Raw genomic sequence first — 15,232 nt, forward strand, 5'->3', positions numbered from 1 at the left:
GGGTCGTACCAGAATTTATAATTATCACCTATCTACAGGATAGGTGATAATTGTTTGATGGCTGGGGTCCCTACCGCTGGGACTCCCACCAATCACAGGAAGGTTTTATTTAGAGCGGTGGTCGAGCATGCACTTTTGCTCCATTCCAAGTCTTTGGGACTGATGGAAACAGCCCTGTACAGCGCTCTGCTGTTTCTGTAAATCCCATAGACATTAAATGGAGCATCGGGCACATGCTTGATCACCACGCCAAGCTTCTCACTGCGGGGGTGCAGCGAAGGGAAACGGTGCATTCAGGACCCCAGTTCTCGCGGTCGTTGGGGTTCTCAGTGGTGGGACCCCCAGTGATCAAACATTTTTCACCTACTGTATTCTGTGGATAGATGATAATTGTCGCTCCTAGTACAACCCCTTTAACCTTTCATTTTGTTGTGACAGAATGGTTCAAGGGAGCTTCCACTTTCCAAAATGATCCCTGCGAAGAATATTTTAAATCTCTGATGATAAATCCAGTTCTCATGGTTCCACCTACAAAGGTTAGTTTTGAATTAGCCGTTGTACAGTTTTGTATTAAAATGTCAAAAATGGCCATTAAATGCTATGAATACCTTTTTGACATGGGAAAAAATATTTGTAAATATGTTAGTGGTTACCTTAAGTTTTACTGAGTTTCAGGCTGCAATCTCAATTCTTTCATTAATTCAGACCCCTTGATATGCAGTTTACAATCTGCTGCTAGTTTCAGACTTTTCTCGTGTAGTCGTGTCCCTCCCAGGAAGACATACCGGATGTGAAGTCTGTGCGTCCAGAATGCTGCTGCCTTCATGTATCAGCTGAGCTTCATGTTTGTACTTCTCTCGTCTTCTACAGCCCATGAGGAATCTCTTCTTCCTTGTGCTAAAAGACACCGTTGCTTAGGAGTGTGTGATTTCCCCCTCCCTCCCCCTGCAGAGTCTGACATGTATGCTCTCCTCTCTCTACACTCATACACAGCCTGAGTGATTAATCCCCTCCCCACTGCAGACTGCCAGTGTGTTGCTCTCCTCCCAATATACACTCTGATACAGTTCAACTTGTGTGATCCGCCCTCCCTGAAGATTATGACCTTATTCACACGAGCGTATCTGATGTGTCCGCAAAGTCCAGACCGTATTTCATCCATATAAATGTCCATGTTGCATACGTGTGCTTTCTGTGTGTCATCCGTTATTTTCCTCCATTTTTCTCCTCTGTAAGCACTTTTTTTTCCTGCATTTCTTTAGCAACTGATGCGTGCGCAATTTTTCTATATTTCTACTATGAGGATGAATGAGTAAGCCTGAGCCATTGTAAGATTACAGAGTAGGACAAAAAGTACCATCCGTGTTCATGTATTAAACATATTCTACAGCTGTTATTTTTAACAATGCATATTTGACTGGTGGGTACTGTCTTCTCTTCCCTGTGCAGGCATTGGCTCTTACTTTTACAGATTTCATAACAGAACCTTTAAAACATGTGGGGAAAGCAATGGGAGAGTTTTTAAATGGCTTGCTGGCAGAGATCCCTGTTTTCTATCAATTGCTAGTACTTCTTCTTATAGCACTTATTTTTATGGTGAGTATATCTTTTATTTTTTCCCTTTTTATGATCTTGTTCTTTTAAATGAAAACTTTTACATTAAAGAGGTTCTGTCACCAGTTTATAAGTGCCTTATCTCCTACCTACTCTAATAGGCTCTTTGATGTAGATAACAGGTTTTTTAAACATTGATTTTTGACCAAGTTATGAACATTTTAAGATTTATGCAAATTTGTTCTTAATGCCCAACTGGGCGTTTTTTTACTTTTCACCAAGTGGGCGTTGTAAAGAAAAGTGTATGACGCTGACCAATCCAGCGTCATACACTTCTCTCTTCATTCCAGCTCCGCAGAACAGCGTGATCTCGCGAGATCACGCTATGACGTCACTTCCTCCCGCAGGTCCTTTACCAGAGCGAAGGAAGAGTGAACAGACATCGCCTCCAGTTGTGCCAGGACATTTATCTGAATCTGCAGTGGCTGGAGGCGATGTCTGTTCAGTCTTCCATCGCTCCGGTGAAGGACTCTCTGGATGAAGTGACGTCAGAGTGATCTCGCAAGATCGCTCTGTGCTGTGGATCAAGCTGAGCTGGAATGAAGAGAGAAGTGTATGACGCTGATTGGTCAGCGTCATACACTTTTCTTTACAACGCCCACTTGGTGAAGAGTAAAAAAAACGCCCATTTGTGCATTAAGAACAAATTTGCATAAATCTTAAAATGTTCGTAACTTGGTCAAAAATAAACGTTTTGTTTTTTTTTTTAAAAAAACAGTAGTTATCTACATCAAAGTGCCTATTAGATTACGTAAGAGATACGCGGTTTCCGCGGCAAAAAACTCGTCAAAATACTCTGTGTGAACATAGCCTAAGGGTACGATCACAGTTTTTTTGCAGGCAGAAAAATCTGCCTCAAAATTCCTTTAGGAATTTTGGGGCAGATTTTGACCTGCCTGCACCTTCTTTGCCACGTTTTTCGTCCGTGAAATGAATGGGCGGCGATGTCGGACATTTTTTTGGGCGCGGTTTCCGCTTCAAAAACAGCACCAAAAAAAACTATGAACTAGTCCTTAGAAGCTAATGCATCAAAACAGTGCCCTTGTGTAGCTTCCATAGATTTTTCATAGCTCTAGTGCTTTAGGCTACATATAAGTATTAATTTTTCGTTACAATTTATTTGTTTATTTCCAGGTTACTTGTTATGGGGCAAGCACAACAATTGGACAAGTTCTTATGCACCGAAACAATCGAGAGACACAGCGGGAGAGGTTGCCACCTGCAGAGTCCCAGAGACCACGTTATGGAAATTTTATTGAAGGATCGTATCAACAGCCCCACTATTTAGAACCAGGATATGTGCAAGATAACTACAGATATCCCAGAAATCAAAGGCCGGAGAGCCTGCAAGCAATGGATATTTCAAGTGACAGGAATAATTTGCGTATGCCAGATGTAAGTTTTTAACTATTTACTGCTTTGTAGAATAGCCCAGAATCTCCTCAATTCTGTCAGATATTTAGATTTCATGTTTCATCTGTGTCTAATTGTGTTTGGAGAATCTTGAAAATAATATTCTCCTCCATGAGTATGTGCATGTGATAAATAGTCAGTAAGTTGAATGGAAAAGAGTTTATAATCTAAAGTTAAAGGGAAAGGAACTTTTAAACAACTTTTTTCACCAGTTCACACTTTAATCCTTTCGCTAGTGCAAAAATGTTCACACCTTTTGACATACACAAAGAACCTGAATTATAGAATTTAAAAAAAAATCATACTGTACCCCTATATTTTATAAAAGACACCCACTAAAAGTTTGATCCAATCAGAGCCTGAGACACACAATACCCCTAATAAGTAATTTTAGGATGTGCAGAGTTCATACATGCCTATGTTTACATGCGCATATCTTCACACAATTGTCAAAACTGAATAGATCAAAATCTCTTCAAATCAGATGCCGAGTCACTGTATCGACAAATGTCCTGATTTAGGCGCTGGGGTGATTACATGTGCAACTGCTCACTTTCTCATCCCTGTGGTTGGGAAAAAAAGACCCCACAAAATGTGACCGAGCACGTATCCTCTCTCATTGGTAAAAGAGGGTGATATCAAGAAAGGTTCCTATATCACCCCCTGGGGTCACTGGAAGGCTGTGCAGGAGAGAGATGATAGTAACCCGCTGTGATCTTTCTTCCAGCTCTCCCTTGCAGCCTTCGCTTATAGAAACGCCAAACCAGGAAGGTGAAACTTTTCATTCTGCTTCAAACGAGTGCTGCACCCGGAATATTACACGTAGAGATTTGAGCCTAGTTTTTTTTAAGTTAATATTCTGGGCTTTGAGCCCAATTTCTAGTCTTTATATTCTGACATATTACATACGTCCTGTGCAGTGGAAGGGTGCAGTGGGACTCAGGCGCATATATGAACAGTGACTTCAGGAGACTCCCCAGTGCCGGAGTCCCCGAGCAGAGCATCAGCCAGGGGACCCTGACACTGCTCCTGACGTCACTGTTCATATATGGACAGTGACGTCAGAGGCTCCCTGAGGTATACGTCTAATCTGTATATCTGTGACGGATGCTATACAGTGGCATCTGTCATCCTTAGGCTGCCATGTTAAAAGATGTATACTGTGCGGTATACGTTTTCTTTTGGTGAGATCCCTTAGGATTTAATAGCATAGTCTACTACGCTATTGGATCCTTCAAAAAAAAATAAAAAAAAGGTGTACTGACGTATACCAGCTTGACGCAGACCAAAAGGAAACTCTTTTGGTCTGTCAGGAAAATGAAGTCCTATGAGCACATTTATCGTGTACATTGGGAGCTTTCCCGACCTACACAATTAACGAAGGGCAATAACGCAATGTGAAGTGGGCCTTAGCGATAGCATTCTTTAATTTCTCCTCTTCAGTTATTTGATTTGCAAAATTTTAAACCTAAATGAATTTTGTAGTTTACAGATGTGGACTTTCCTTTGAAAGCTAGGAATGGTGGACAAACACGAAGGAAGGAAGAATTTACAGAGCAGACATCTATTAGAGAACTGCCAAGAGAAAAAACTGCAGAACCTTTAGAACAGAGCTCCTTTGAAAAACATCAAAGAAAAGAAGAGAGATTGTATGGTTCACGGCAAAGGGAAAATGACCCATTTAAAAAAAGCTCCTTTGGTCAACTGCCGAGGAAAGAAGACCGTCTAGAGGAGAGATGTTTAACGAACTATGAAAAGACGCATGACTCTATACAGGAAATATCGAATAGTACACAGCAAAGTAAAACAGAGCCTGTAAATGGACAAGAGCAAATGGAAGTAGAGTGGGTAGACCAAAAATGTTATGGTGAACATCAAACGAAAGAGGAGCCTCTACATGGAATATCTTGTAGCCAAGAGCAAAGGAGAGAGGACCCAGTGGAAGAGATATCTTGTACAGAACAGTCATGGAAAGAAGAACATGACAAATCATTTAAGCTTAAAGGTAAAAAGGAACAAATTGTTGTATTGAAGTAATGGAAGTCTTGGTTAAAGCGTACCTAACTTTTCAGAATAAGCTGTTGTGTGTGTAAATGAGGAATAACACGATTTCTGACATATCTGCATCATTGGTGAATAAACCACTCTAGTCACTTTACCTGGAGTGCTGCTTCCTTTATCCTTATGTATTTCTGGTCATTATATGACTTATATGTATTCAGCATTTGTTTTTAGCATTTTTCCCCTCTGTAGGCTCTCTCTAATTCTCAGACTCCGCCCACTAGATCAGAGACAACTAACTGCTATCATGTCTTCTATACACAGCACACATGTAAGAGGAGAGTCCTGCTCTCTTATCTCTATCTATAATATATATAGAAACAGCAGCAACATGGAGGACATTATACAGCAGTAATGAGCAGTGTAGCTTAGAATCCAGCACTGGGGTGACAGAAATCTTAACAGGACGTCTGTGTGTCTCTCGCTCTTCCACTGCTCCCTCCTCCCCTCCCCTCCCCTCTCCATAGACTGACGCCAGGCAGTGAGGAGACATACCCCCCCACACCTTCTGCAGCATATCAAATCTGCTCTGTAAACTGGGACGGACTTTGGTGGACAGCAGATTACAGGAAGAGAGCCACCTAATGGCAGTAAGTTCACATCAAATTTTTATGGATAAACAACTACATTTTAACAGTAAGTAAATTACAAAGTTGTTCTATATCAGGTATACTATTAGATCAGCATACGTTGTTTGAAAAGTTAGTGTCCATTTAAGCCTATAACGTTAGGGTACGGGTTTGCACCTTGCTCTACAACAGTTTTATAACGGCCAGAGAGCTGCAGGGTGCAGACCACCGATATAGGGCATAATTTCCCTGCCAGTTATATAGAACTCAAATTAGGATGTCCTATTGATATTTACAGAGAGAGAACCATAGCAAGTGCCAAAATCTATTGTATATTTATAATCTCGGACATGGATCTGTGCTTTGTTAAACGGCAAAAAAATAAGAACAATTATTTGGAGCAGTCCCAACTCAAATTTCTATACTAAGACTTGCATGCAGACACCTGGCTACATATGCACCCACATAAGTATGAATGAACCCAATTTATATATAGAACACATTACATGTAATTGACAGTGATACAACAAACATGTAGTATGAATTGAGAGTGAAGCCTCAACAAGTGAGAATTGGACTCTACACCAAAGATTTTGTTTTCCTTCGCCTGATCCTACGATCGTTCCAGAAGATGTTTGTGTTTGCCATTCTCTTCTAGTAGAAATATGCAGAATATAAAAGTGCCATTACCACATAAAGGAACAAGACTGCAGGAAGAGTGCTTTTATACAAGTCCAGGAACTTCAGCAGTACTAATGTTCTTAGTTATTTGTAGTAGGTACCTTATTCCTTATAATACACACCTCAGCTGCTGCAGAACTTGTTTTTAAAGAGGTAGAGTAATCATGTCATTCATGACCTGCATTGTCAACCGCAATATGGCCCCTTCTCTAAATAGGATGAATAATCTATTGCTTGGTTTTCAAGGTGCTGTGAAAAGGGATCCTTCAGAACAGAAGACCGATGGAGAAGGTGAGTAATATTTGATCATTTAACTCCTTAATGAACGCCAATACGTGTTTTCATAGTGACCATTAAGGGTACTTATGCCAGAGCACAGTCAAAAGGCAGCATTGTGACATAAGCCCAGCACGGGTGTCCTGCGCCAGCTGGAGCGGGTGTCTGGCTGTCTAAAGACAGCCGGACACCTGCTCTAGCGTGCAGGATTTAAATCCGCATCGATCCTGCCCAATTAATCCTTGGATGCCAAGGTCGTTATTGACTGCAGCATCTAAGTGGTTTTAGAGGAAGGGGGCTCCCTCTCTCACCCTATCGGCAAACCCGCGATGCGCCAATAGATTTTATGACAGCTGGGGGCCCCAAGGTTTGCTTTTAGTGAATGAATATAGATGGCCGTCAGTTTTACACTGACAGGCATAATACACTGCAATACAGAAGTATTGCAGTGTATTATAAAACCGATCAAATTATTGCGGTTAAGTCCCCTGGTGGGACTAAAAAAAAGTTTTAAAAATGGTGTAATAAAGGCTTTGATAAATTAAATAAAAATCCCAAGTAAAAATAATTAAAAAATGAAAAACCCACTCTATCCCCTTATAAAATGCTGTGATGCGAAAAGTTCCTGGTAGACGGCTGTGTTGACTCTGGACTTGATATAACACAGTGGACCAACACCAACAGATGACATGGCTCCCCAAACCATCACTGACTGTGGAGACTTCACACTGGACCGCAAGCAACTTGAATTGATGCCTCTCCACTCTTCCTCCAGATTATTTCCAAATGAAATGCAAAATTTACTTTCATCTGGAAACAGGACATTGGACACTGAGCAACAGTCCACTGTGTTATATCAAGTCCAGAGTCAATGCAGCCGTCTAGCAGGAAATTTTCGAGCACTTCATGCTTCCCTCTGCTGACAAGCTTTATGGAGATGCTGATTTCATTTTCCGGCAGGACTTGGCACCTGCCCACTCTGCCAAAAGTACCAATACCTGGTGTAATAGCCACAGTATCACTGCGCTTGATTGGCCAGCAAACCTGCCTGACCTAAACCCCATAGATAATCTATGGGGTATTGTCAAGAGGAAGATGAGAGACACCTGACCCAACAATGCAGACGAGCTGAAGGCCACTATCAAAGCAACCTGGGTTTCCATAACACCTCAGCAGTGCCACAGGCTGATCGCCTCCATGCCACGCCGCATTGATGCAGTAATTCATGCAAAAGGAGCCCCGACCAAGTATTGAGGGCATATACTGGACATAATTTTCAGTAGGTCAACATTTCGGTATTAAAAATCATTTTTGAAATTGGGCTTATATAATATTCTAATTTCTGAGACACTGAATTTTGAGTTTTCATTAACTGTTCGCCATAATCATCAACATTAAAAGAAAAAATGCTGGAAATTTGATCGCTTTTATAAGACACTGCAATACTTCTGTATTGCATTGTATGGGTATGTGCACACACACTAATTACGTCCGTAATTGACGGACGTATTTCGGCCGCAAGTCCCGGACCGAACACACTGCAGGGAGCCGGGCTCCTAGCATCATACTTATGTACGACGCTAGGAGTCCCTGCCTCGCTGCCGGACAACTGTCCCGTACTGAAAACATGATTACAGTACGGGGCAGTTGTCCTGCAGCGAGGCAGGGACTCCTAGCGTCGTACATAAGTATGATGCTAGGAGCCCGGCTCCCTGCACTGTGTTCGGTCCGGTACTTGCGGGCGAAATACGTCCGTCAATTACGGACGTAATTAGTGTGTGTGCGCACATACCCTATTACTGCCTGTCCATGTAAAACGTACGTTCATCTGTTAAGCCATGCCTCTGGCATGGCCAAGCAGGCATTAACTAGAGGCAGACCTGGGGGCCTTTTATTAGGCCCCCGGCTGCCATAGAAGTCACCGGCACCCTGCGATCGTATAGCAGGGTGGGAGAGGGAGACCCCTCTCTCCAAAACCACTCAGATGTGGCGCTTACTATTGAGCTCCGCATCTGAGGGATTAAATGAGCAGGATTGATACTGATATCGATCTTGCCTGTTCTAGCAGGTCTGCTCCCAGCCCTCAGCTACCTCCGATAGCTGAGAGCAGGGAGATTTACCTGCTCCCTGCTGTGTTTCTTTATTCCGATGCAGCACGCTAAAAAGGCTACTGCATCGGAATAAAGCCCGTAAGTGGCTGCCGCAAAAACACCTATGGGCGGTCACTAACGGGTTAATCCTTCTAGTATGTTATTTAAAGGTTGTAAACCAAAAAACTCCCCCCCAAGTTGTACTGCACGTAATGGACATGGGAACTAAGCTTCTCCTTATGAAAAATAAGCAGGTTTTACTTTCTATTCTCAGTTTCCTGCAGCTCCATGTGCACAGCTCTGAATGAGGCGGCAGCAGGAAGTGTCTGTGGGTTGTGAAGCACCAATCAACAGCTGAGATACATGCAACCAATCAGCAGCCTCCACACACAGCCATCATAGCCTTATGTCTCTGTGTGTGAGACTGGGAGATTCCCTCACCCTCAGACTCTGCTTCAGCAACTACTGATCTGTAATGACGGGACCCTGCCCTGTGATTCATGAGAGAAGCTTTGCGTTTTTTTTTTATTTCTGATATCCTGTGGACTATAATCGTATTATTCTGCTGTTTACAATTCCTTTCAATGCTGCAGAAATGTTTGCACTCGTCTGATCTACTACAGAACAATTATGACTTCAATAAACGGACACTTGTAAAGTATTGAAACTAATGTATGGATAAGAATTTCCGTTTACCCTGCGCCTCGAGTTAACCCCTTGAGTACCCAGCTCATTTTGGCCTTGAGGACCAGACCCATTTTTTCAAATCTGACATGTGTCACTTTATGTGGTAATAACTCCGGAATGCTTTTACCTATCCAATTGATTCTGAGATTTTTTTCTCGTGACATATTGTACTTTAGGTTAGTGAAAAAATGTTGTCGGTAAATTTATTGCTTATTTGTGAAAAACACCAAAATTTAGAGAAAATATGAAGAAATTATGATTTTTCACATTTTAAATCTATCTGCTTGTAAAACAGATAGTAATACCACACAAAATAGTTACTATTTCACATTTCCCATATGTCTACTTTATGTTTGCATCGTTTTTTGAACATCCTTTTATTTTTCTACGACGTTACAAGGCTTAGAACTTTAGCAGCAATTTCTCAAATTTTCAAGAAAATTTCAAAAGGCTATTTTTACAGGGGCCAGTTCAGTTCTGAAGTGGTTTTGAGTGCCCTATATATTAGAAACCCCCATAAAACACCCCATTTTGAAAACTGCACCCCTCAAAGTATTCAAAACAGCATTCAGAAAGTGTTTCAACCCTTTAGGCGTCTTACAGGAATTAAAGGAAAGTAGAGCTGAAATTTGAAAATTTCATTTTTTTTTTATAAAATTCATTTGTAATAAATTTTTTTCTGTACCACAGAAGGTTTTACCTGAGAAACGCAACTCAATATTTATTGCCCAGATTCTGCAGTTTTTAGAAATATCCCACATGTGGCCCTAGTGTGATAATGGACTGAAACACAGGCCTCAGAAGCAAAGGAGCACCTAGTGGATTTTGGGGCCTGCTTTTTTTAGAATATATTTTAGGCACTATGTCAGGTTTGAAAAGGTCTTGTGGTGTCAAAACAGTGGAAACACCCAAAAGTGACCCTATTTTTTAAACTACACCCCTCAGGGAATTTATCTAGGGTATAGTTAGCATTTTGACCCCACAGGTATTTTGCTATGTTTATTGGAGTTAGTCTGTGAAAATGAAAATCTACTTTTTTTCTGGAAAAACGTAGAAATTTCGAATTTTTGCAAGGAATAAAGGACAAAAAGCACCCTAACATTTGTAAAGCAATTTCTCCCGATTACGGCAATACCCAATATGTGGTAATAAACTGTTGTTTGGACCCACAGCAGGGCTCAGAAGGGAAGGAACGCCATTTGGATTTTGGAGTGCTGATTTTACTGGAATGGTTTTCGGTGCCGTGTTATGTTTGCAATGCCCTGGAGGGACCTAAACAGTGGAAACCACCCAAAAGTGACCCCATTTTGGAAACTATACCCCTCAAGGAATTTTTCTAGCGGTATAGTTAGCATTTTGACCCCACAGGTTTTTCGCTGCATTTATTGAAATTAGTCTGTGAAGATGAAAATATACTTTTTTTCTGAAAAAACATAGAATTTTCACATTTTTACAAGGAAAAAGGGAGAAAAAGCACCCCAACATTTGTAAAGCAATTTCTCCTGATTACGGAAATACCCCATATGTGGTCATAAACTTCTGCTCAGAAGGGAAGGAGCACCATTTGGATTTTGGAGCGCAGATTTTGCTGGAATGGTTTTCAGGCGCCATGTTGCATTTGAAGAGCCCCTGAGGTATTAGTACAGTGGAAACCCCCAAGAAGTGACCCCATTTTGGAAACTACACCCATTGAGGATTTTGTTTTAGGGGTGTAGTGAGCATTTGGACTCCACAGATGTTTCATAGAAGTCATAAACATTGGGCAGTGAAAGTGAAAATTTGCATTTTTTCCAATAAAAAGTTGATTAAGCCCCAAACTTTTCATTTATACAAGGGGCAATAGGAGAAAGAGCACTGCTCAATTTGTTACCCATTTTCTCTTGATTACAGCAATACCCCATATGTGGCTGTAAACTGCTATATGGGCACATGGCAAGGGTCAGAAAGGAGGGAGCACCATTTGGTTTTTGATCACAGATTCAGCTGGAATATTTTTCAGGCATCATATTGTGTTTTCAGAGCCCATGAGGTACCAATATAGAGGAAACTCACAAGATGTGACCCAATTAAGAAAACGACACCGCTCAAGGTATTCATCTAGTGGTATAGTGCGAAATTTTACTTTTCAGATTAGGAATTAAAACAAAATTGGTAGAATTTTAATTTTTATTTATTTTACAAACGCGTGGGTTTGATGAAACATTTTGGGGATGTATCAAGCACCAATGAGAAAAAAAAGAACTCACAATTCATTCATTTTTTTTTCCTGTGTTCATTGATACCCTATATAGGACCTTTTTGTATTGAGGCACACGGTGAGGCCCGGAAGTGAAGGTGTACCATGAGGCTCTTCAAGGCCTAGTTTTTGCTTGGGTGATTTTGGGCCACCATGGTGGTATTCATCTAGGGGTATAATGATTTTTTGTTTTGTTTTATATATCCAATTGGTGCACAAGTGGACAATTTTTAAATGAAGGTGACATAAAATTTAAGATGAAGTTTATATGGACATCCTGAAAATGGCATGAAAAAAATTAGTAGTCCACTGAAGAATGGTAAATTCTGAAACATTCTTTCATGCAAAGCCCTGGTTTGGAGGGGCAAGTGCTGCATTGATATATTGTATCCTTTCGGATACCCCTCTTCACGCACACGCGACATCGTTTTTGTGGATGGCTCTTTTTTTCCGTTGGGGGGACTTCACTGGGGAAGTGCTGGCCAGGGACAATTCTATTTGCCTCACTTCCTGAAGCCCTGCTACTCGCTCCTTCCTCTTGGTCTTTAAAAATTAATTTTTTAATTACTTTTTCAAGGTACTCGAGGTACCTAGAACGATTGCCAGCACTTCGGTACAAAATAAAAGAATTGAGGAGGGCCATTTCAATTAAATATACGGACAGTTTTTTGTACCATACTTTCGTCTTTCGCATGGCACAGTATGGCTTCATTAGTTGATCTCCCAAATCCACCCCTCCCATATGCTTGTTGTAGGCCTGTATGCATACAGGCTTTGAAACAGTGGTGCTTGTTCCACGCACTGAAACTGGGCTTGTGGTGTTGCCATGCATGGTGGAGAGCATGAGGACCTCTTTTTTGTCCCTGAATTTTACCAGGAGCACATTTTCATCATATCGTGCCCTGGTTTCGCCAACTGACAGTTTCTCAGCAAGAAAAGGCTTTGGGAGGTATTTTAGATTCCTGCGAGCAGTGCCACAGGCCATTGTTTTCCTTTCAACAAGGCACTTAAAAAGCGGAACGCTGGTATAGAAGTTGTCGAGGTATAGGTGGTACCCCTTATCCATCAGAGGATGCAGCAGGTCCCACACTATTTTACCGTTTGTGCCAAGAACTGGGGGGCACTCTGGGGGACTAATCTGTTTGTCTTTCCCCTCGTACACACGAAAGGAGTGTGTGTATCCAGACTGGCTCTCGGACAGTTTATATATTTTTATGCCATATCTGGCTCTTTTGTTTGGCAAGTATTGTCGGAAATGAAGCCGTCCTTTGAAATGGACTAAAGATTCATCAATGGCTATGTTTTTTTCAGGAACATAAACTTCTGCAAAAACCAAATTAAAATATGTGATGATGGGCCTAATTTTGAACAGCCTATCAAAATTTGGATGATCGGGGGGGGGGGGGGGGGGACTGCTCATTGTCAGCAAAGTGCAAAAAGTTTAAAAGGGCCTCAAAACGTTTTCGCGGCATCACAGCACGGAATACAGGTGTATCGTACAAAATATCTGTGGACCAATACGATTTGATGGTTGGCTTTTTTACAAGGCCCATGTGGAGCAAGAGCCCCCAGAAGGTTACAATTTCATTTGCATTGGTTGGGTGCCAAGCTTGGGTTCTGGCATAATGGGATGTCGGATTTTTGCCTAAGAATTGTTGTGCATATAAATTTGTTTGCACAACCATTAGGTCAACTAAAGTATCCGAAAAAAAACATTTAAAAAAATCTATTTCCTGAAAGTCAGTTGGATTTATTTTTATGCCAGGGGCAGAGGTAAACGCAGGAATTTCAGGTGTGTAAGAGGTAGGCGGTAGCCATACGGGGTCACTGGTGCTGGGGTCACTGGTGCTGGGGTCACTTGTGCTGGGCTCATTCGGATCACTAGCCCTGCTTCGTTTCTGAGGGGGTTCCTCATCACTGGAGGAGGATAACACAAACTCAGATCCACCCTCACTGGCGCTTTCTGTATCTGTATCTGAACATAAAATGGCATATGCCTCCTCCACGCTAAATAGACGAGACATTACGGGTGTGTAATAACACTGCACTAACCCTGACGTGCAAAACTAAATTCCTGAACAGTATTGGCAAGGAAACTGTGACGTGCAAAAGTAGCACACAAAATTACTACTAAATTACTAAAACTTTTTTTGTATTTTTTTTTTGTTTTTTTTTGTTTTTTTATATTTTTTTTATGAAGAACTAAAGGATAGGGCAGTAAAGAGGGCTGATGGGCACTAAAGGGGGCTAATATACTGATGGGCACTAAAGAAAAGTATTATATAGGTTTGATTGTTACTAGGGAGGACTGATGGGCACTATAATGAGCAGCAAAGGGGGCTGGTGGGCACTAAAATGGCTGGTGGGTACTAAAGATGGCTGGTGGGCACTGGAGAGGGCTGCTGGGCCCTAATGGGCACTAAAGAATATTATTAGTTATATTCTGAGGGATGATGGGCACTATAAAGGGCAGATGGGAACTATAAAGGGCAGATGGGCACTATAAAGGGCAGATGGGCACTAAAAACGCTGTTTTTCCACTGTTTTTCAACTGTATTTCTGTCACTCTCCGATCTCCTCACAGTTCTCACAGAAATGAGGAGATCAGAGACGCTGACAGGAGCTTTCTCCGGTTTCCTACGTCATAGATAGCTGTCATTGGTCAGTCTCTAAAGACTGACCAATCACAGCAATCGCCGACATCGGGGCATGCAGATCTGTCCCCAGCACGGCAACAGAGGCGGTCAGCTATCACTGACAGCTGCCGCCATGTCGCTATCACTTTGTGATTTCACAGAGTGACAGTTTGATCCTTCGACGTAATAGTACGGCGAAGGTACGCTGGCATATGCGGCCAGCGACGTACTATTACGGCGAAGGTACGCAAGGGGTTAAGCAAAGGAAACCGCTTATACTGGTGATCACAAAATATATTTAGGATAAAATGGCCAATGGCAATGTCATCAACTAGTGAGACATCTTCCTGTTCTCACACAATTTCTAGACGACAAATAAGATCATGGACTTCACTATAAAATGCTCATTGCCTGGAGATTTCACATGTTGCTCGGATGTACTGAGTTTAGATACTCTTTTCTCACAACCATTTCATGACCGATATGACTGAGCTTTATTTCAGTATATTAGCCTGCACATTTTTGTTCAAATAAAGTCACTTTGAGGGCACTTTCAAATAGCAGCATTCTGGTCAGTATTTGGAAGACCATACCAGGAGTGGGTCCAATGGAAGAGGTACAAATCTTTTCATTATAACTTTTCCTTTTTAAAGGGGTTTTCCACCTTCTGATGACCTATCCACCAGATAGGTCAGCAGTACATGATCTGTGGGGGTCAGACACCCAGACCCCACACAGATCAGCTGGTCTGGTGCCTCCGTGCACCGGACATACATGCCGGGAGCAGTTGATTCCGGCCACGGAATAGTGGCCAAGCTGCAGTAATGTATTATAGTGAATAGGAGCGGACCTGCAGCACGGTCGCTATGCTATGTACGGAGCCGACTGCTTCCAGCTCTGTACATACCATTATGTGCCATAACATCCGCTGCCCGCAGGCCACAGGAACAGCTGATCGGTGTGGGATCC

General features: G+C 41.9%; 1 protein-coding gene across 3 annotated transcripts in view; it reads left to right on the forward strand.

The window, feature by feature from the left end:
• Positions 1–9,375, forward strand: part of CLCC1 (chloride channel CLIC like 1) — a 46,490-nt gene extending 37,115 nt beyond the window's left edge. For 2 of the 3 annotated variants that reach the window (XM_075833401.1, XM_075833399.1), the window contains exons 8-13: positions 439–536; positions 1,450–1,596; positions 2,749–3,009; positions 4,513–5,032; positions 6,585–6,629; positions 8,979–9,375. In XM_075833401.1, the coding sequence (XP_075689516.1) occupies positions 439–536; positions 1,450–1,596; positions 2,749–3,009; positions 4,513–5,032; positions 6,585–6,629; positions 8,979–9,043 (1,136 nt within the window). In that variant the 3' untranslated portion in view covers positions 9,044–9,375. Of the gene's footprint in view, positions 1–438; positions 537–1,449; positions 1,597–2,748; positions 3,010–4,512; positions 5,033–6,584; positions 6,630–7,574; positions 7,892–8,978 lie in introns of those variants that run through there. The other variant, XM_075833400.1, reaches the window with a different exon arrangement.
• Positions 9,376–15,232: the final 5,857 nt, after the last annotated feature.

Source organism: Rhinoderma darwinii, chromosome 7, assembly GCF_050947455.1.
Source record: "Rhinoderma darwinii isolate aRhiDar2 chromosome 7, aRhiDar2.hap1, whole genome shotgun sequence".
NCBI lineage: Eukaryota > Metazoa > Chordata > Amphibia > Anura > Rhinodermatidae > Rhinoderma > Rhinoderma darwinii.